Source organism: Dromiciops gliroides, chromosome 1 (assembly GCF_019393635.1).
Source record: "Dromiciops gliroides isolate mDroGli1 chromosome 1, mDroGli1.pri, whole genome shotgun sequence".
Lineage (NCBI taxonomy): Eukaryota > Metazoa > Chordata > Mammalia > Microbiotheria > Microbiotheriidae > Dromiciops > Dromiciops gliroides.
Window position 1 is genome coordinate 277,920,494 of NC_057861.1, and position 24,127 is coordinate 277,944,620.

General features: G+C 36.5%; 1 protein-coding gene across 1 annotated transcript in view; it reads left to right on the forward strand.

The window, feature by feature from the left end:
• MCMDC2 (minichromosome maintenance domain containing 2) overlaps nt 1-24,127 on the forward strand; it is a 32,561-nt gene that overhangs the window by 3,520 nt on the left and 4,914 nt on the right. Inside the window, 5 exon segments of the mRNA XM_043979279.1 lie at nt 6,563-6,800; nt 8,384-8,589; nt 14,962-15,128; nt 16,346-16,525; nt 18,948-19,090. Of these exon segments, the coding sequence (XP_043835214.1) occupies nt 6,563-6,800; nt 8,384-8,589; nt 14,962-15,128; nt 16,346-16,525; nt 18,948-19,090 (934 nt within the window).

Consider the following 24,127-nt stretch of genomic DNA (forward strand, 5'->3'; position numbering starts at 1 on the left):
TTAAGATGTACAAGGGTTACAGCCTGCAAAATCTCTTGCTTTTAGAAGATTGCTACGGATTTAGGAGACAGGTTTGGAATTAGAATACTGGGTACTCCACACAAATCATGGATCAGAGTTTTAAACAAACTAAAATAATATAAAACTCCATCAACACATGAATTATAAGATATCGTCAATTCTTCCAAGGAGTAAAAAAGTATACTTATAAAAAATTTACCTTATAAACCTTGCCAACAGAATTTTTTTTTTTAACTTTTTTTGGTTTTTGTTTTTTAATTTAGTGAGGCAATTGGGGTTAAGTGACTTGCCCAGGGTCACACAGCTAGTAAGTGTTTGAGGCCAGATTTGAACTCAGGTACTCCTGATTCCAGGGCCGGTGCTTTATCCACTGCACCACCTAGCTGCCCCAACAGAATTTTAAAATATGTTGTTATTATACTTTTTTTTTCTTTATTTTACTAAAAAGGTTAGAAAAAGTCAAGGAGAGAAGAGGAGAGTTTATCTTTTCAGGAAACTGTGTAGTCAATCTTAGAAAACTGAAAACTTCATTGCTCTTTAACAGGAACTTTTCTAAATCAATCCAATTCAACCAGCATTTATTAAGCACCTACTAAATGCAAGGCACTGGAGATACAAAAACAAAATAAAAAACAATTCTTGCCTTTTGACAAGTGATGGAAGTGTAGAATGAGAAATACTATGTCAAACAGCTAATATGTGAATTTGTTTTGTTTGATTATATTTGTTACAAAGAAGGACTTACAGGAGAGGGATGGTTGGGGGAGAACTTGGTGGGTTTCAGTGATGCAGAAAAGAAAGAACATCAATGGAACATTTTAAAATATACAAAACAGCAGGAAGTTGAGAAGGGAGACAAAAGACAAACAGGACAGTTAGGATGGGTTTTCAATTTAATATTAATTTTCTTTTAACACAAACTATAAATGAGAAGTTCACAATTTCTTATATAATACTTTTTCTGTTCTTTGTATAGTAAAATATGCATGTTTGTTGATATTTGTCAAGTTCTTAATTAAAAAAAATAAAACAAAAAAACAGTCTCTCTGGCCTCAAGAAAGTCTACATTCTCCTAGAGCTAACATTCTAATGGAATTCTCTACCTTTGGGTAGAAGCACTGGAACTTGTAGGGGTACTTGTCATTCTGTAGCACCAAATCAGAAGTAAAATAAGTATCTTGCTTCATATCACCTGAACAAAGGATATTAGGTTAGAGAAGCAACAAGATGAAATTCTGAAATCCAGCAGGGAAAACGGGTATTAATTAGTTTAAATAAAGTCTTGCTGTTAATTAGATGTCTGTTTAAAACCTCTTGCAGACCACAACTGAGAGTAGCTTCTTTTCTACATTAGACCTTGACAAGAATCTCATTTCCAAACAAAGGTAGCTGAGTGAAATAGCATGGCACAAGGCAAAGAGGAATCAACCAGCATCGATCAACTAGCACTTATTAAGCCACTTAATATATGCCAAGCACCCATTACACAAAATTTAATATCTAGATACAAATGAGATGGTTAATGAATATGTAAACTACCTGGATTTGATAGAGCTGCCTTATTATCCAAAAGAATCTTATGAAACCTTGGATTAACAAGACCAAAATGCCCTCTAACTGAACTCAGACAGTATAAAAATGAGTGTCAAGCAAACCTCAGAGTTATTTGGAGTATTGTATATAATTCACCTTTCCATATGTATCAGTTGGTTACCGATTTGTATTTTTGTCTTTAAAAATATTATGTTAGATGAGATGGCTCAGGGGGCAGGCAGCTAGGTGGCACAGTGGATAAAGCACTAGTCCTGGACTCAGGAGAACCTGAGTTCAAATCAGGTCTCAGACACTTGACACTTACTAGCTGTATAACCTTGGGCAAGTCACTTACCCTCACTGCCCCACCAAAAAAAAAAAAAGATAGATGAGATGGCTCTCTGAGAGGGGAGGGAAAGAGATGTTGGGGAAATTATGGTGATTTAAAGCAAAAGACGAATAAAAACTTATTTAAACTTTTTTTAATGAAAAAATTTTAAATAAGGAAAATATGAAGCATAGACTATTATAACCTTATAATCCACATGTCAAAAGTTTAAGGGGGGGGGGCAGCTAGATGGTGCAGTGGATAGAGCACCGGCCCTGGATTCAGGAGGACCTGAGTTCAAATCCGGCCTCAGACATTTGACACTTACTAGCTGTGTGACCCTGGGCAAGTCACTTAACCCCCATTGCCCTGCCCAAAAAAAAAAAAAACCCAAAACCTCCCAACAACAAAAAAAAAGTTTAACAGGTTTGCTTTTTTCCTTTTTGAAATCTGACTGTACTTCTCTAACCTGCTTTCCCACTCTGAGATAATGTTAGCTTCTTCCAAAATCATTCTCAGAATAAATATTATATCTGAATTGGGCAGGCTACTAACCAGAGATAAAAACTGTCTCCCTAGGTTACTAAATGTATGTCATCCTTAGGTTAATTATGAAAAATTGCCTGTTATGGTTTCTCCCCCTTACCACTACCACCTTCACAGATATGTAGCTGAGGCTTCTGAGAGTATTGATTATATGCCAAAAAATGAGGCGTCCAAATGATCTATCTTGACTTTTGAAAGACTGTTTATGAGTTCATCCAAGAGTGCCCTAGCCAATTATCCCTCTTAAATCTTTTGGGTTTTGTTTTGGTTTTTTTTTGCAGGGCAATGAGGGTTAAGTGACTTGCCCAGGGTTATGCAGCCCGTGTCAAGTGTCTGAGGCCATGTTTGAACTCAGATCCTCCTGAATCCAGGGCCTGTGCTTTATCCACTGCTCCATCTAGCTGCCCCACCTCTCAAATCTCAAATGACTTATCACAAAGGAAAACTTTTATTGTTAATGATGTCAGAAGCAGAACATTTTTTCTATATAAATGTAGCAAGTAATCTCTGGCTTCACTATCCCAGAGCCAAGCTGGCTATTTTAGGATTCTAGGATACCTTAAAAAATTCAGTATCTCTTCTCTAATTGCTATTAGGTCAAACCCTGTCTCCATTGTGTTCCCCCCACTGTTAGCCACCAGTGAGTATCACCCTAGTTCCTTTTAACCACTTGACATTAATTAGCTTTTGTAAAGTGATATTGACTTCAAATATACAGTAGGAAAAAAACCAAAACATTTCCCCCAACACTTCTAGGGCACTTTTCCCCCTTTGCCACCTCAGTCTCTGGAGCAAGCAAGCTCAGACTTAGCACCGTGTTTCTCTATAGTACTGATCCCACCAAGGTACAGTGTGAGTACCAGATGAGACCTTCTCTCAGGTAGATCTCAAAAGTCATTCTTTGTTCCTTGGGAAATCAATGCTGGACTGGCTGTGAAACCAACACGAACTCACTCCTAGACTCCTTGATAAGAAGATGCCCTAATGACTCATTTTCCTGATTTTACTAAACTCACAAAGGTCCATGCCTCCAAAATAATCTCCCTCACTGATATTATCCTCAAAGGAATCAAACTAAGGACAAAGATCCAATAGGAGAAAGCAGCTAAAGAGAATGGCTGAAGCTCAATCACAGAGTAGGTTATTATTGAGTAACTCCAAACCAAATAAAATCTAGCTTCTAGTTTCAGGAAAGTAAGTTCCCTGCAAGCAGTCCTAGAGCATGTAGGATTCTTCTCTCAGATATTAGAGACTTGGGATTGACTGGAAATCAACCCCTCACCCTCAGATGAGAAACCAGCTTCCCTAAATGAAAACACTTCCATGATTCCCTCAGCATATAAAGCTATCCAATGGGAGACTGGACATGTTTTTCTAAGTGTACCTTTCTACACAGGAAATAGCAAGATTCCTCTAGGCAACTTTTTACTATAGGCAATCACCTTAGAGATATGGGCAGATTTTCTCTGGGTCCTTATTCCAAAGAGAATCTGCAGTTTCCCTCAATGGATCCCTGACAACTGAATTCCATTCGGAATTCTGAACTCACCCAATAATAGGACAAGTAGAGTTAGAGAAAATAACAAACAAGATCAAATAAGCCCCAAAGGTGGGCAGTGATCTCCAGAAAGGAATTAAGGACTGTAGATTTAATTAGTTTGGATACCTAGGTACACAGACAAACCTTACTCTATGAACTTGTAGTACATAAGGACCTCACAATAAGACAAGCCATCTAGGTCTATTTAAACAGACCTAAAGAAAATAACATTTCTCAACTAGGAACCAGTAATCTAGTGATATAAATTCTATGCTTCTCATATTAGTTTCAATATCAATATTTGTAGACAATTTGGTGTAAGATAGCAAATAGCAATGCTTAAATATTCAATGCACCAATAAATGCTAAAAAGTCTGCAAATAATACCAACTGACTTGTAAGGGAAACACAAATAATAAAAAATTACAAAGAGAAAACAGAAAAAAGTTTTGTCAATTTTTCTGCACATGTGCTAGTTCACTGTTACATAAATAAGAATGATTTGTCCTGAGACTCTAACATTTATGTTGCTACCTTGTTATCAATATGCCACTAATGGCCTGAAAAACATAACCCTCATCTGGAAGGAACCAAGAAGTATTGGCAGCTTTCACATTCTCTGTACTTAACTATCTGAGATTCATCCAACAGTACCGTATTCTTTTTGTGTGTGTGTTTCTGATTTATTCTTTTTTTTCATAAAAGTATTTTATTATTTTCCAGTTACATGTAGAGATAGTTTTCAGCATTTGTTTTTATAAGATTTCTAGTTTCAAAATTTTCTCCCTCCCCTCCCTCCCCGCCTCCCCAAGACGGTAAGCAATCTGGTATAGGTTATATATGTACAATCACATTAAACATATTTCTGCATTAGTCATACTGTGAAAGAAGAATCAGAACAAAAGGAAAAATCTCAAAAAAAGATGAAAAAATAGAAATAGTATGGTTCAATCTGCATCTAGATTCCATAGTTCTTTTTTTTTCTGGATTTGGAGAGCATTTTCCATCATGAGTTCTTTGGAACTAATCTTTAGACCACTGAACTGCTGAGAAGAGTCAAGTCTATCACAGTTGATCAACACACAATGTCAACAGTACCATATTCTTTCATAAAACTCCACTAGAATATGTATGAATTGTGTCTTGTATTTTGTTTCCATCTTTTAGTGGCCTAGTGGTGACAGTCCCTAGCTATCTATTTGAATAGCATTTGCTGTTAAAAGTTGAGTAATGAGTAGGAGATACTGATCTGCAATCCTTGGAATTAGTTTATCACATCAGGACACTTGATTTGGAGGACTTTACAACAGTCTTCTATCCTTTGCAGTGATATTTTTGCATCAACTACAGACATCATCATGTTGCTCTTTTTGCCCAGGATTATTGTGAGTACCACAAGACAAGATGACCAAGTGTCTCATAAAATGCTATTTCATAAAGGCAATCCCAACTGCTTTGTTTGCCTTTCCAAGGAGAAGCTGTGGGCCATTTTTCTATTTTGTATTCCTTTTTTGCCTTCTGGTTTTGACTTTTGTAAGACTATTGATATTGTTGAGTTTTTCAGATTGTATGTCAAGTCACCGGTCATTTGATAAAGATTTTGCAGAGTACCAAAAGGTAAGTTAATATTTATAGGCTGTCTGAAAAAAATATGATCCTTCACATCCTCTCTTCCTTTTCTGCCACTACATTATTGTCACACTATTGAATTGAAAGGGGCCACACAGGACTGAGTGCTATTTTTCTTGGTTTAATGGATTGCCAAAGCATTTATCACCTAGTGGCCAACTTATGGTGATGAATCACTCTTTACACTTAGCTGGGTTGGTTCTCAAACAGCAGAGTAAGTCTGTTATTAGCACTGTATTCAGAACATTAGAGTAAAGCTCTGTGTAGAGTTATATTCTTTAAGTTGAGAAAATTATATTATCCTCCCCTCATTTCTTTTCCGTAGTTCAAGGATACATGATTTCACCTTCTTCCACTGATACAGATTGTAACACCTTTATTTATGCCTTAATAGCAGTTTAAGAGCTGCTATAGGTAAAAAACCATTCTTCAACTAGTGGCCAACCCTCTGGTGATGATCTTCCCCAAACTTTGTAAGACTGGTCCTCTAACAACAGTCATTCCCCTCCATTGTCAAAGCCTGTATTCAAAGCACTTCCAGCTGGGTAAGACCTGGCAAAACCCAGATTATCCTAGTATAGCTTGTAAGAATCCATAGTCATCACTACCACTATAGTTTCGTTTTGGAATGGTACTTGAGTGGCAGGTGCTTTTAAACATTTCAGATATATTATACAACACCATTAGCTAATACAGTTTCTTGTCCTGACCTAAGTTGCATTTTTTCCACAGGAAATAAAACCAGGGTGCTATAGCCACAGCAATGAATCTTTTCTTGTACCAAAGGATTTATTAGAACTTTTCATATCAGCTAATTTTGTGTAGTATTGATAAGATGAATTAATAGGATATTTTCATGACATTTTAAAATTGGTGCCAATTTTAAATAGATGGAATAGAATGCTCATAATACATTTTTATTGTTTTAAACCATTTTTAATAGTTATGTTAATATTTACTTTCAGTTCCTTCTGGTATTAGTGACAACTTCAGGTATCTCCTGTCCTTGACTTCAAGCTCATGCTGGAAATTTACAGCTATACTAGCCAACATTTTTGCATCACAGATCATTCCTCCAGGGACTTACAACGTGTTAAAACTTTGTTTGCTGATGAGTCTAGTACAGACGAATGATAGAAACAAAGAAGTTGAAGATTACCTAGACATTTTAATTGTAACAAGTGATATACTACTTATAGACAGGTAAAGATGCAAAATGTTTTTAAAATTACAATCTAAGCTACTCAAAATATATGTAAATTTTTTATTAAGCATTTATATAGAATAACTTTAAATTATTTGAATATTAAAAGCATTAAAAATCTTTTTTGTTAGCGAGATTAGAGAAAGGTGTTTTTTTTTAATGAAGCTGAGATATAAGAAATGGTCTTTAAATGTTTAATAATTTCATCACTTCATTCTTGCATACATTTTCTCTCAACTTATTTTCCTACTCCCAATCAAATACATATTTTCTAGGCTCTCTTTCCCCCTCAACCTTTTCTCTTGCCTCCATTTTTTTTTTTTTTAGTGAGGGAATTGGGGTTAAGTGACTTGCCCAGGGTCACACAGCTAGTAAGTGTTAAGTGTCTGAGGTCAGATTTGAACTCAGGTACTCCTGACTCCAGGGCCGGTGCTCCATCCACTGCGCCATCTAGCTGCCCTTGCCTCCAATTTTTAAAATAGTCTTTACTTAAGAAATGAACAGTGAATTGGAAATTAGAATGGAAATAATAGATGAATTTCACAACTTAAAGGAATTTGAAGAGGTTCAGAGGAAAGACACAGAGATGGCAATAGGGATGGAAAATAAAGAAAAATAAGGAAAATTGGAAGTATTTAGCTAGAAGAAAGGAAAGTTTTTGGATAGCTTAACTGTTATACATTTTCACTACAGATAAAGCAAGAAAAAATTAAACTAGACTTATTGAATAATATGTAAACCATAGGAATATAGGAAGAGACTGTGATGTATACCTAACTGCCACCACCTGAGTCCCTATCTTTGTTTAACCTCAGGAAATTAGGCTGTATGTTTAATTGCTTCCAGAATGTTGTCTCTAGACAATAATAGCATGACCATGGAATGGCCTACCAATTCTAGTATGTATAGTTTTATACTGAGGTAGACAAAGGATGCTGGAGCTTTTCACAAATGCACCATTCTCAAGATCAGATAAGTTAGGGAGTGGTAGAATTCCTTGGGAATCAGGGTCTGCACTCAGATATTCATCAATCACTCTAGCTGTCTCTATTTGCATGTTTTCTCTCTGCTAGAAAAAAAGGATTCTGATTTTAATAGACTTGCATCAAACTTCCAATCTAATAGGGGTGGTAAGATAAGTATACAGATAATAATAAAAACAGATTAAAATATAAGTGTGTGATTACAGCAGAAAGGGATCTTAGAGGTTTTCTGTTGCAACTCCCTCATTTCAAAGATGAGGAAACTGAAGGCCCAAAAAAGTGAAGGGATTTGCTCAAGGTCATTCAGAATGTAAGTAACAGAGCTCAGATTCATACTTAGGCCTTCTGTCTTCAAATCTAGAGCTGCTTTAACTGATGTTCTTTCTCCCCAGTGCTGTGACATCAGCTAAAGGAAAAATTACATCTTTTTATCCCTCTGTCAATCAAGTCAAACATAATCCAAAGATATTTTTGATTTGAAAACTTTTGTATTCATATAGGATATGACAAAAGTACAGGAACAATGTCTTCTAAAACTTTGTGTTCACAAAATGAATATAACTGCCAAAAATAACTTAAATGAAAAAATTTTCCCCCAGGCTTTTGAACTTCTGTGTATGTCTTGTGCCTCGTGGTATACGTCATCCAATGTCTAGTGAAATTTTCCCCACTCTATCCAGAGATAAATATGGAACTGGAGTTGCTAGCATTCAAGCTTGCAGTGCCTTACTAGCCAAAGATGGCATCTGCTACATAGGAGACTTATCATCACATAAAAAAGATAAACTTGAACTGCTTCAATCTGGTAAGTCAATATTTTTTTTAAGTAGTTGTTTCTTGGTCAATTTACACATTCAAATTCAGTTGTGACATGGGATTTAAAGTTAGAACCACCATAATTTTTAATTTTATGAATCAAAGTTATGAAATCGTATTCTTATGCAAGTAGGACCCCCAAAAGGTAATTTCCTAATATACTGTGCAAACCCTGAGTACTCAAAAGTGCTAACAGATAAGTCAGTGTTAAATAGTACATTGTACTGAAAATGAAAAATATTGTACAGTTCAAAATTGATCTCTTAAGATTAATGGAGATGTATTTAATTGATCAAATTGATTGTAAATATACTAAATTATCTCCATGATTCTCTGGATATTTATAAAATAAGATATAGAAAATTATCTCAGGAACCATCAGTAGTAGGGCCAGCTATAAAAGTTGTTTAAACTTCTAAAACAAACAAAGAAATTTTAGTTTTTATTATTATAACTTCTAGAAAGAGCTATTTTAGGTTTTAATGGAAAGGCCTAATTTCCTCCTCACACTTTGCCTGTATAGACATACTTTAATTGGGAAAGTCTAAGGCCTGTTCAATTTATTTCCATGGAAAATAATAGCATGTAGATAATAAGGATAATTCAAGTAGCAGGATTATTCTCCTTCCTCTTCCCCTATACACAGATAAGTACAATTTCGCACAGATTCCCATGATGACAGGAGAGGAAACATTTCCCAGACAATTGATAGATTTTTAAAAGCTCAGCAAGCCATTCAAATAAGCAAAGTGATCTCAAGGGTATTCAGAAACAAAGATAAATGGAAGGCAACAATTAGAATAAAAAATGGAAAAGATCTGTAAAACTTTTTATGACAAACTGTTTTCTCCATTAAGGATAATGGAGGCAATGCCACAGTCCTAGAAGTGCTTATAGGGGAGGTAGAAATGTCATTAAAAAGAACAAAGATAGGAAAGGTAGACAGATTGGACTGAGTGTGTGTGTTTGTGTGTGTGTGTGTGTGTGTGTGTGTGTGTGTGTGTGTGAGAGAGAGAGAGAGGAGAGAGAGAGAGAGAGAGATCTGTGTGAACAGCAACACAATTATGAACTTGCTGAAGAATTTATATAAAAGGTATTTGAAGGAGGGGTCAATATCAAAAGCATGGAAAAAAATCTCAGAGGGAAAGTAATAGCTTAATAGGGGAGCCACTTATATTTATTGAATTAAGGGGGAAGAAGTGACATGATCAGACCTTTGCTTTAGAAAGATCAGGGGTTTTTTTGGGTTTTGTTTTGTTTTGTTTTGTTTTTGGTTTTTTGGTGAGGCAATTGGGGTTAAGTGACTTGCCCAGGGTCACACAGCTAGTAAGTGTCAAATGTCTGAGGCCGCATTTGAACTCAGGTCCTCCTGACTCCAGGGCCGGTGCTCTATCCACTGCGCCACCTAGCTGCCCCCAGAAAGATCAGTTTTTTAAAAAAATTTTTATTTCCCCCCAATTACATGTTAAAACAAATTTTTAAACATTTGTGGGTTTTTTTTAAGTTTTGAGTTCCAAATTCTATCTCTCCTTCCTTCCTTCTCCTCCCCCCTCCCTGAGGCCATAAGCAATCAGATAAAAGTTATACATGTACAATCATGTAAAACATTTCCATATTAGTTTTTTTAAAGGAGGTGTGTAGTATGCTTCATCATTAATCCTTTGGGATTGTCTTGGATCATTGTATTGTTGAGAATAGCTAAGTCATTCACAATTCTTCATTGAACAGTATTGCTGTTACTGTGTATATTGTTCTGGTTTTGTTCAATTCACTTTACTTTGGTACATGTGAATTTTTCCAGATTTTTCTGAAATCATCCTGCTTGTCATTTCTTATAGCACAATAATAGCCCTTACAATCATATACCACAGCTTGTTTATCCATTTCTCAATTTATGGGCATCCCTTTGTTTTCCAATTCTTAGCAACCACAAAAAAAAAAAAAACTGATATAAGTATTTTTGTACAATTTTTTTTTTATGTCTTTGGGAGATTGACCTAGCAGTGGTATTGCTGGATTAAAAGGTATGCACAGTTTCATAGCCCTTTGGCCATAGTTCCAAATTACTCTTCAGAATCGTTAGATTAGTTCACAACTCCACCAATAATATATTAGTGCCCCAGTTTTCCCACATCCCCTCCAACATCCATCATTTTCCTTTTTTTGTCATATTAGTCAATCTGATAGGTGTGAGGTGGTATCTTAGAGTTGTTTTAATTTGCATATTTCTAATCAATAGTGATTTAGAACATTTTTTCATATGACTATAGATAGCTTTGATTTTTTGTCTGAAAACTGCCTGTTCAAGGAAGATCAATTTGATAGCTGAATGAATGTCAGACTGGAATGAGAAGAAGCTTAATAGGAAGAAGAGGCAGGGAGACTAGACAGCAGACTACTGCAATAGTCTGGGTGTAAGATAACGAGGACCTGCACCAGAGCCATAGCAGTGTCCAAAGAGGGAAGGAAATATTTAAGAGGGATATTATGAAGGTTAAGTCAACAGGACTTGTCAATTGATTGTATGTGGAAGGGGTAAAGAAGATTGAGGAATCAAAGGCTTACTATGTTGTCAGCCTAAGTGATTGGGAGGATAGTGGCACCCTCAACAATAATTGGGGAAGTTTGTAAGAGGGCAGGGTTGTGGAGAAAGATAATGAGTTCAGCCAGAGACTTGGGAGACATTTGTGATTAATGAGCTTAGTTAGTGAAAGATACTCGACCAAGTGAACTATGAGAGAGAATATCGTAAAAACAGAGAGAGAAGAGGGAATCAAGGAGAAGAAGGTGATTGATAATGGCAAAGGCTGCAGAGATGTCAAGATGAATAAGGAATGAGAAAAGGCTATTAGATTCAGTAATTAAGAAAATATTGGTAATTTTGCAGAGAGCGGTTTTCAGCTGAATGATGCTTTCAGAAACCAACCTATAGGGAATTAAGAAGAAAATGAGAGAAAGGAAGTAGAGACACTGACTGCAGAATCCTTTTTTTTTTCCTTTTTTTTTAATTAATAAAGTATTTTTTTCCTGTTACATGTAAAGATAGTTCTCAACTTTTGTTTATACAAGCTTTCCAATTTCAGATTTTTTTCCTTCCCTCCCCTCCCTCCCCCCTCCCCTGGACAGCAGGTAATCTGATATAGGTGTTTTATATATATATATATATATATATATATATATACATAATAACATTAATCATATTTCTGCATTAGTCATGTTATAAGAGAAAAATCAGAGCAATGAGGAAAAACCTCAAAATAGAAAAAACAACAGCACCCAAAACAAAAGAAATACTATGATTCATTCAGCATCTATACTCCACAGTTCTTTTTTTTTTTTTCCCCCTGGATTTAGAGATCCTCTTCTATCATGAGTTCCCTGGAACTCTTCTGTACCATTGCATTGGTGAGAAAAATATAGTCCATCACAGTAGATCAACACTCAATGTTGATGATACTGTGTACAGTGTTCTTCTGGTTCTGCTCATCTCACTCATCATCAGCCCACACAAGACCCTCCAGGTTTCTCTGAACTCCTGCTCATCGTTTCTTACAGCACAATAGTATTCCATTGTATTCATATACCACAACTTGTCCAGCCATTCCCCAATTGATGGGCATCCCCCCAACTTCCAATTCCTTGCCACCACATAAAGAGCAGCTATAAATATTTTTGTACATGTGGGTCCCTTTCCCCTTTCCATGATTTCTTTGGGCAAAAGACCCAAAAGTGGTATTGCTGGGTCAAAGGGTATGCACAGCTTTATAGCCCTTTGGGCATAATGCAGAATTCTTCTTAAGGAGTTTAGCCTTAGCCGAGCTTGGTAGGCTTTTGTAAACAATATTCACGTCTTTACCATTTCACTATTGCCTGAAAGATATAGAGAATATAAGTACTGTGTATTGATTGTGACAAAGAATTTAATTCAGTAGAGCAAAGCTCTGTTTTATACTTTCTTTTTTCCTTAGCTTTTAAAAATCTTTTTTATTATTTTGAACTTGATGACATTAATAAATATTTTTATGTAAAGAACAGAAAACATGATTATATATGACAATATAAATCTCTTACCTACAGCTTGCTTTTTTAAAAGTATATATGAATTTTATCATGGTGGTTCTCATACAATCATCCTTATCTATGTCCCCTTCTGAATTTCTGAAATTTTTGTCAATGTTTAATTGATGATCTTTTTCTGTTTTGTTATCACTAACTCCAATCTCCCCACCTACAATTTCCACTAACCCCCCAAAAGGAGCCCTTTTCTATAACAAATACAATGGGCTTTTTCCTCAAGGTATACATTAAAGCACATGAAAGTCATTCAATATTCCATACAAGATAAAAAACTAAAAACAATCCTATCCAATAGACCCTCTGATCATAAACATAAAGCACAAGATAGGGAAATGCATGCTCACCAAAGGTATTCACTGCTATGGTGGAGGAGACCTAGCATCATCTATATATATATATATATATATATATTTTTTTTTGCGGGGCAATGGGGGTTAAGTGACTTGCCCAGGGTCACACAGCCAGTAAGTGTCAAGTGTCTGAGGCTGGATTTGAACTCAGGAACTCCTGAATCCAGGGCGGGTGCTTTATCCACTGTGCCACCTAGCCGCCCCCTAGCATCATCTATATTAAAGAGGGATTTATTGTGAATGGTAAGATCCTCCAGTCCAGATCCTTCTGTTTGCAGATGACATCATACTAATTGCATCAATCCCTAGAATGTTATTGCACCTCCTGTAAGATTCCAAAAGAGTTTGGAATGACCATACACACAGGAAAGTCCAAGTGGATGAAGAATGTCCCTTGCCCAGATTATAAGATGCATTTACTTGGACAATAGATCTAGATCTAGATCTAGATCCTATTGAATTTGTACTTAAATATATGTATATACATATACATAAACACACGCACACACATGGACACACATACACATCTGACAGTATAGGTAGATAGGTTAGGTTAAGAGTTGAACAAGAGGAGGAAAGCATACTTAATTGCCTTCAACAAATTGCAAACTTCTTTAATGATACTGATTCCCACAAAAGCAAAGGCCATCTTTTTAGTATCAATATTCTACACTATTATCATTTGGCAGTAAAACAGAATACAACAATTTCTAAAGAATTAAAAATGAAAGTCACACAGCAGGCAATAAAAAGGTACATGGTGGGGGCAGCTAGGTGGCGCAGTGGATAGAGCATTGGCCCTGGATTCAGGAGGACCCGAGTTCAAATTCGGCATTAGACACTTAATACTTACTTAGCTTTGTGATCCTTGGGCAAATCACTTAACCCCAACTGCCTCACAAAAAAGAAAAGAAAAGAAAAGAAAAAGTACATGGTGGTATGAACAGGCTGTAATAACCACTAAGGAACTTCAAAGGATAGGCTTCAAAGATATCACCAAGGAATTGTAGGATAGGAAGAAAAGATGGACTTGTCATGTGGCAAAGGTAAGGGATGATGGGTGAGCACCAGTACCCTCAAAATGTCAGAAGTGAGGAAGACCTGCAGCACATTGATCAGACCCTCTGTGGCAGACTTATGTGGGAACATGGACAAGAGTCACAGCAGGATGGGCGAGGAAATAGAAGAGACTTTTATATTAAAGTGACATCCATTTGAGTATTTGAGAGATTATATCTGTTCCATAATTTGGGAGAATATTGATCTTACAATGATAGGTATCAAATTTGTCCTCAAACAAGAGATGAGAAAAGGCACTGCCTTCCTTTCTTTGTAGAGGTCTGGGACTGTGGATGTGCAACATTGCTGACACTGTCAGACTCAGTCAACATGCTAGTTTTACTAAGCTATGTAGGGACCTACCTTTCTTCTCTTTATTTATTTATTTATTTTTTTGGTACAAGGGATGGTTGTTTGGGGAGGGAAAGGGAAGACATTATATTCAGAAATGAAGGTGATGTGAAAAACAAAAAATATAAATAAGAATTTAGAGGGGTTTTTTTTTTCCTTTTGGAAGGGCAACCTTGCACACACACCTCCAACCTCCTAACTGGAACAAAAAAACCCCAAACCTTTGTAACAAATATGCATAATCAAGCAAACCCCAGTGTGATTTTATTAGTGTGTGTATCCCTTCTACTGATGCAGATCTCAGTCCCTGCCTACACCTTAATAGGGTCTCTTCATGAGTTGTGGCTAAAAGAATTGTTTATCACTTGGTAGTCAACCCTCTGGTGACTTTTGCAAATTTGGTAACGCTGGTACTTGGATTACAGAAACACAGTCCAAGAACCCACAGTGAGTCATGGGATCAGGGCTTTAGAAAATTAAAGTATTATTATTAAATAACAAATTATTAATATGTCTGGACTCAGTTTTAGAAAGTAGAAGCATTACAGTGCATATTCCTGGAAAGAAGTATGGAGATGGTGTTGATCAGCAAGTTACCTTCTCAGTTCAGTCCAGTTTTTGGTCTTTTATTGATGTGGACTCATCCTCAAAGAGACATGTACATAGAAACAGCACTTTAATTGGTCAAGTGGTGAGTATAACCTTTTTTTCTTATAGTGCTTTGCAGTGAATTTAGTTACAGTTTATAATATATGTTTAACCCTTTCTATATAAAATTATTCTATATTTCAAAGTATTACAGATGAATAACAGTAAATTTGGGATTAAGAACAATTTCAGCTGTATCCAGTTGTGTGTGTGCACGAATGTGCAAATGCACATCTATTTAACCAGATCGTTATTTTGAACAGGTAGTGAGAGGGACTGTAATGAAGGGTAAGAAGGGTAAGTAATGGATGAGGTATAGAGACCAGACCTATGATTTCACTGGTCTAGGTGACTCCCAGTGAAAACACTGCTTTTATCAATGCAGATCAATACTTTCTCTGCAATATAAGTCTTCAAGAGTTTCCAAGGGATAAGAGGTTAAGTGATTAGTCCAGAGTCACACAGTCAGCATGTATGTGTCCTAAGCAGGACTTAGATCCAGGAACTACTGATTTTTTTGTGTGTGTATGAAGGAATTAATTACTGATTTGAAAACAATTCTCTGTCCACCGTGAAATGTTGCTTATTGCCAGATAATACTCAACATTAATAAAGAGTGGAAAGAATCTAACAGAAAATAAAAACATTTTTACCAGAAAAACAAATGTTTGAATAATTGCTGAAAATCAGTTACCTTTAAGGTTAGCCTTAAGCAAAATCATGAAGAAAGCAAAGTTCTTCAGTGCCCTCCTCCTCCATTTTAAGAGTCCCATCCCAGATACCTAATGACTCCCTTCAGGTATCATCCAGTCTTGACCTGCTGTTCTTGGCAATAAACCACCATTCCTTCCTTCCTCAGTACCTACTTCCCTACCCCTATCCCCAATCAAAATTTGGTCTTTCAATATATCTGTGCTCAATTTTTTGATAAGATAATGAGTCATATTCTGTTAATATATTATCCCTCCTTGGTAACATAACTAGAGACTTTCTGAAGACAGTGCTTTAACCTAGTGTTTCCCAACCTGTGGTCTAGAATTCATGAGCCTGTATATTCACCCTATTCACAACCACCACTATGTCACATTTATGGGATGAGTTTTAATTCCTTAAAATTATGAAATCATAGGGCCAGGCTAAAACCTGAAAATGTGAATTAGATTTTAGTAGTATCAAGTAATGATACAATATGTTTCTGATTATATGATTTACAAATTGAGAAAATCTTGGATTTTCCTTTTTACTTGTTATATGACATAGGATTTCAGTTTGATTCCCTCTAACCTTACGGATGCATTTGGACTATTGATTTATTGTAATGAATCATCTCCTTGCCACTCAGTTCTTCCTTCTGTACAACACAGTTTAAAAAAAGCCATTGAGCCTGAAAAGGTGTTTTATGAAGCTTCTAAAAAGTTTACAGAACAAGATTATGAAAAGGTAAGTGAATACATGGACTATATAGAAGACTCCCACTAATGATCCTCAAATTTTAAACTGCACTTTCTTTAAAGATTTATTCTAGCATGGATTTCATTGAGTTTTAGTGCTTCACACAGAACCTATTTCTCAATCTCTGTTCTTAATTTGAGAATATTAATGTATTATCCATAATTAATATAATGTAATAATATCTGTATCATATAATTTCAAGGGGTGGGTTTTTGTAAATCCATTCACTTAAAAAACTTGTTATCATTTTTCCTTCATTCTTGAAGAGGACCATGACATCGAAGTGATGTCATGACTTGCAGTGAATTAGATTTAAATGAGGGAGAGTTGTGTGTAAGGTCACCAACCTCACTCTCTCCTCCAGAGCCATCTGGGTCCCATGGCAAGATATATATCAGGCTGACTGGAAATGGCCCTGGATGTTTTAAGGTAATTGGAGTTAAGTGACAAGTGACTTGTCCAGGGTTACACAGCTAGTAAATGTCTGAGGTGACAGTTGAACTCAGGTCCTCTAGACTCCAGGGCCAGAGTTCTATCCACTGTGCTGCCTAGCTGCCCCTAATTTTTTTTAGACTATAAATTACCTAATTACTTTAAGTTTGATGATGTTTATGAAGATAAAAGCAGAACAAAATGTCAAAAATCACAATCTGTATGTGATTTTCCATTCTGATTCTAGAGAATGCCTAGACTTTTACAGATCTAGAAAGCTTGACAAATCTAATTGCTTGACAAATAATCAATAAATTTATAAACAGACATGAGAATTTAAAAAAAAATTATTAGTGTTGGGGCAGCTAGGTGTCGCAGTGGATAGAGCACCGGCCCTGGAGTCAGGAGTACCTGAGTTCAAATCCGGCCTCAGATACTTAACACTTACTAGCTGTGTGACCCTGGGCAAGTCACTTAACCCCAATTGCCTCACTAAAAAAAGAAAAAAATTATTAGTGTTGCAGAAATTTTATTCAGTTGGTATAACAAGTAATTATCAAACCCTGTTTTCTAAAAATCCTGCTCTGTACTCTGCTATGATGAAAATAAGTTTGGTATACTTAGAGACGGTAGTTTTGAGAGGGGAATTGTTGTGAATCTGGTAATGATATTTTTAATTTTTGTAAGGATTGAAGGATTTCACTATTAAGTTATTTCTTTTGGGGAGGGGAGTGGGGCAATGAGGGTTAAGTGACTTGCCCAGGGTCATACAGCTAGTAAGGGTCTGGTGTCTGAGGTCTGATTTGAACTCAGGTCTTCCTGAATTCAGGGTCAGTGCTTTATCCACTGTGCCACCTAGCTATCCCCACTATTAAATTATTTCTTTTTTTTTCTTTTTTTTTTTTTTTAGTGAGGCATTTGGGGTTAAGCGACTTGCCCAAGGTCACACAGCCAGTAAGTGTTAAGTGTCTGAGGCCGGACCTGAACTCAGGTACTACTGACTCCAGGGCTGGTGCTCTATCCACTAAGCCACCTAGCTGCCCCTATTAAGTTATTTCAGTGGAAAATATTTCCACATTGGGATTAAGAAATCTGGCCAGGGTAGAGGTGGACCTTTTCTGGGTTCTGTGAAATATGGCTTCTGGCAAAATGTTGTTATAGGGAATAGTTCCATTTGAACAAAGGCATGGATGCAGGAATGAGCTTGTCAAGTGTGAATTGTGAGTCTACCTACCTGACTAAATTGAAAAGTGCACATTGACAAGTCATGGGAAATAGATTGAATAAATAGATAGGACAAGTCTGTGAAAGATGGCTAAAGCCAGCCAAAACAAATTTAGACTTGTTATCTGGGATTGTTGGTTTTTGTATTCACAGCAGCTTGCATAGAATTTGGAAGGTAATAAATACTAATAATCCTCACTTAATTGAACAGTTAGGTGGGTTGTGCCTATTATAAGGGCTATTTATTAGGACAATGACATAATAAACTTATTTTGGGAAAATCAGGTTGGTAGCAACAATGCAAGACAACTTGAGAGAGTGATATTTTAGGTAGGAGGTAGTTATGGTAATTTAGATGTGAAGTTAGAAAGGCCAGAGATTGAGTCATAATTAGGCCCAGAGGAGTTAAGTAACTTGCCCAAGGTCACATAGGTATAAAGTGGCATATCTGGAATTTGAACTCAGGTTCTCTGATTCTCAATCTAAGGCTTTTTCCATTGCACCATACCAGTAAGAAGCAGGAATTATGAGAAAAGGATTAATCAGATTCCAAATCCAGTGCACTTTCTTTCTATTACATACACTGCCATTTTTCATTTTATTGAAATTAAACAGCAGACAAAAAACTCAGTGACTTCATACCACCTATAGGAATTAATTTAAATTCTGTAAATAAACATTTAGTAGAAATGACTAGTTTGGATTTTATACTATTTATTAAATTTCAATATTTTCAACTATTTTTAAATTTTAGCTAATTGCGTTTGCAAAGAATCTGCATGTAGAGATCAGTTTGGAGGCAGAAAAAATGATTCATGGCTATTACCTAGCAAGTCGCAGAATCAGGACAGATTCTATACATGGATCAAAGCTATCGACATCAGCACTGAAATGTTTGTAGGTATTTAATTTTCATATTTTAAAGTCTTGCTACTTGTAGATATTTTATGTCACATACTAAAATGTTAAAAGACCTCTCACAATGGTAGATCCATCTAGAAAGAAGGCTTTACAAAAGGACAGTCAAAAATCATATAGAATTGAAAAGGCCTAGAGAAGTTGCAATCTACATCAAGGAAGGGAGAACCCACATAGTTAAATAGCAGATCCACAGAAATCTATTCTAAAATCATCTCCATTTTTGAGTTCTTCAGCTAAATACAGTTCAACTGAAACATGCAGAGAATATAAAGTCCTGCTGTTTTTGTTTGTTGATTACAAAAAGTATTTGACAATAGAACAGATTTTAAATTTCCACCGTGCATATAAGATTATGTAAAGTTTCTTGATGAAACACAAATATAACTAACAGCTTCCTGTTATTAATGTTAGTTATGTCATAAAATAAGGCAAAAGAATTTGCCACTGTCGAGAGGCATTCCCAATTGTGGAGGCCCTTCACAAGCTCCTTTTTGCAGATATTGTGCTAATTTCATCATTGCCCAGAACATTCCAGGATTTCCTCAACAATTCCACAACAATTCCAAAGAGATCAGACTAATAATCCATACAGGAAAAAAACAACTGGATGGAAAATGCCTATGCTCCAGACTAAGGCATGTAATTGGAAAGTTAATATTGTTCATTAGAAAAGGGAAGGGAATAAGCATTTATATAGTGCCTACTCTAGTTAGGTGCTGTGCTAAGCACTTTTTACAAATATTATCTCATTTGATGCTCAGAATCCTGAGAGGTAAGTGCTATTTAAAGCCCCCTTTTTACAGTTAAGGAAACAGAGACAAACTTAGGTTAAAGTTCAGGGACACAAAGCTAGTAAGCATTTGAGACCAGATTTTAACTAACCCAAATAAGGTACATACATTAGTACATTATTTGCCAATTTTGAATAATATGTGAAATTTTAAGCTGTTTTTTTATTTTTATAGTGTTTCCTTCACTTGTAAACTTTCTCAGTTTTCAAGTGTTTAACTTATAGAGCTTTCACTTTAATATGAAAATCATTGTTATTTCTCTAAGAATCATTATCAGTTCTTCTGAATTACTTCATTTTGAAAAATGGAAATAGGAAAAGTAATGATATTGAAACAGCATTTCATTTAAACTATAGAGTACTCAAAATTGAAAATAATCCATAATATGAGTAATACTGGACACCGTAACATAATCACACATTATTACACAAAAATAAAGTATTTTAATATGGTACAATCCATAATATTTAATATTTTCAAATAACAGGGAAAATAATGCTTAAATAAGAGAATATTAAAGTGAGAAGAGGCTTTTAGATATTTAGTTCAACTCCTATGAGAAAATAATGGGATTTGGCAGATACTCAAAGGCCCACCTGGAGATTAAATTGATTGAATTAAGTGAGAATGATTGACTTTGCCAATTAATTAATTAGATTGTAACTATACCTGGCTAGCCCTTAAGAAGGTATCGTTCTCAGAAGCTAAGGACTTTGAACTCAACTTGAGACCACCTTCCAGTCCAGTGAACCAATGGATTTTGATGACACCTACCAATCAGCTTGAAGCAGTGTGTAAGGACCACCTCTAAACTCTACGTGTTCTTTTTTTTTTCTAATAGCTAGTATGCTTTAATAAATGCTTGATGCCCAAAGACTGGTGCTAAAGCTTCTAATTTAAGGCAACCACACATTTAGATTTTAAACATCACACTCCATCATTTTAGATGTGAGTAAAATGAGGTCCAGAGAGCAAAGTGATTCGTGCCTTCTTTCTGCTTTACCATGGTGCTTCTGACTTTAGCTTGCAAATGTTTAGAAACTCATATTAGCTCACAAGATATTTTCCTTCAGGGGCAGCTAGGCAGCACAGTGGATAAAGCACCGGCCCTGGATTCAGGAGGACCTGAGTTCAAATCTGACCTCAGACACTTGACACTTACTAGCTGTGTGACTCTGGGCAAGTCACTTAACCCTCACTGCCCTGCAAACAAACAAACAAATAAATAAATAGATAAAACATAATTTTTTTTACTGTGATGATTTCAAATTGGTTCACATTATAGTTAGAAAAGCAAATGATGGGTAATGAGCATAGGCCCTGGAATTCTTTCTGCCAACCACCACCTCTCTCATTCCCCATATACACACATACAAAATCATGAATTTAAAAACTTTTTTCTCTAGTAGGGAGGAACTTGACAATTTTTGTACTACTGAAGCTAGCTAGATCTTCACATTTACAGAAAACTGAAAGAAGGATGGCTCTATAAGAACTATTTCCAGAAAAGTTCCTCCTTATTGTATAGATGTTAAAAATACATCAAGTAGAAACATTGGTCATTAAGAGCTGTTATGGGAGAGCCAAGATGGTGGAGAAGCACTCAGATGACCTCTCCCAAATTCCTTTTCCAAAGAAATCTAAAATAATGCTTCAAATTGAATTCTGGAGTGGCAGAACCAACAAAAGTTCAGGTGAAACGATTTTTCAATTCAAGACAACCTAGGAGGTGAGTAAGAAAGGTCTGTCTTAGCAGTGTGGTAGTTGAGCCTGGAGTAGCAGCACAGAACAAGCAGCACTGGCCATGCCAAGGTAGCAGCAGCAGGCCTTGGGGGAAGTCTTAGCTCACAGACAATGGGGATGCAATGAGGGGGGGGTCTAACAACTAGTTGAAAGGATACTAAAGGAAACTCTTTGTTGACACAGTCCTAGGGCCAAAAGGAATGACAGCATCTGCAGCCACAGGGGAGAACCAGTTCTGGTCTTGGTTCCAAGGAAGAGAAGCATGCTTGTGGTTACTCCTACAGGATTATGGACCCTGCTCTCAATTCCAAGACAGAGAGGGGCACTAGGCAATTGCAGATGCAGGAGAGTAGGGGACCTGGTCACAGACCCAGAGCCAGGAAGAGTAGTAGCACTGGTGGCTACAGGGAAACAAGATCCCTTCCGGGGTAAAGACCAGTGCACAGGCCAGCAGAGCAGTGACTACACTCTTTAGATCATACCACATTGGAAACACCAAAAACCTAAAGACCCCCAAAACTACCTTTGAAAACAGCAGCAAGAAAGGCTCAAAGCCTGGGACAATGCCCCCTTCATCCCAGAAGCAGAGGCCAACCGTAACATAAAGTTAAAAATTAAGAAATAGACTGGGGGGGGGGGGGCAGCTAGGTGGTACAGTGGACAGAGCACTGGCCCTGGAGTCAGGAGGACCTGAGTTCAAATCCGGCCTCAGACACTTGACACTTACTAACTGTGTGACCCTGGGCAAATCACTTAACCCCAACTGCCTCACCAAAAAGAAAAAAAGAAAAGAAATAGACTGGGAAAATGAACAAGCAACAAAAAAAGAACCTGACCATAAAGTTACTATAGTGACTGGGAAGATCAAGACACAAATTCAGAAGAAGACAACAAAGTCAAAATAGCTACATGCAAAGCCTCTAAGAAAAGTATGAATTGGGTTTTCTTGGCAAAGATAATGGAATGGTTTGCCATTTCCTTTTCCAGCTCATTTTACAGATGAGGAAACTGAGGCAAATAGGGCTAAGTGACTTGCCCAGAGTCACATAGCTAATATGTGTCTGAGACCAGATTTGAACTTAGATGAGTTTTCCTAACTGTAAGCCCTGTATTCTATTCACTGTAACAACTAGCTGCCCCTGTGAATTGGTCAGAGGTTTAAAGAGAATCTGGGAAGAGCTCAAAAAGGATTTTAAAAAACATATAAGAGAGAGAGTAAAAATTGGTAAAAGATGGGAGTGGTGCAAGAAAATTATGAAAAGAGAATCAATAGTTTGGTAAAAGAGGCACAAAAAATGCTGACAAAAATAATTCCTTAAGGAACAGAATAGGCAGGGGCAGAGCCAAGATGACAGAAAAAAGGCAGGGTCTCTCTGAGTTCTCCCAAATTGCCCTCCAAGCAACTTTAATGCCTCAAAACAAATTCTGGAGTGGCAAAACCCACAAAAGGACTAGGTGAAACAATGCTCTAGCCAAATTCCAGAGGTATCAAGTCAAGTAGAAAATACCATAAACAGCCAGAAAGAAACAATTCAAATATAATGGCTATAGTCAGGCTCACAAAAGATTTAGCAGCTTCCATATTAAAGGAGCAGAGGGCTTTAAATATGAAATTCCAGAGGGCAAAAGAGCTAGGATTATAACCAAGAATCACTTACTAAGCAAAACTGAGTATAATCCTTCAGGGGGAAAATAGATATTAAATGAAATAGAGGACTTTCAAGTACTTCTGATGAAAAGACCAGAGCTAAATAGAAAATCTAACTTTCAAATACAAGACTGAAGAGAAGCCTAAAAAGGTAAAGAGAAACCATAAGGAATTAAAATAAGGTTAAACTGTTTACATTCCTACATGGGAAGATATTTGTAACTCCTAAAGAACTTTCTCATTATTAAGCAGTTAGAAAAAAGTATACAGAGACAGAGGGCATTAGGTGTGAGTTAAATATGATGGAATGATTACCTTAAAAAATAAGAGTGAGAAAGATGGTAAAAAGAGACACAAAAGTTTTTACAGTGGAGTGGAAGATCAGGGAGCACATGGACAGAAAGAAGCACATGAACTTTACTCTCATCAGAACTGACCAAAAAGGGAGTAACAGACACTTTCAACTGGGTATAGAAAGCTATCTTACCCTACAGGAAAGGTGATAATCAAAAAGGGTGTTTGTAAAAAATTTTTAAAGGGCAGGGGGGAGGGACAGCTAGGTGGTGCAGTGGATAGAGCACTGGCTTTGGATTCAGGAGGACCTAAGTTCAAATCCGGCCTCAGACACTTAACACTTACTAGCTGTGTGACCCTGGGCAAGTCACTTAACCCTAATTGCCTCACCCCCCCCAAAAAAGGGGGATGTTTATGTTGAGGTGGGGGAGGGCAGTCATTGATAAAAGGAAGGCAGGTTGGTGAAAGTACTAGTCCAAAGCAAAACACTTGAGGATGGACAGGGTGAAATCAGAGAGAGAGAAGGATAAATGGGTA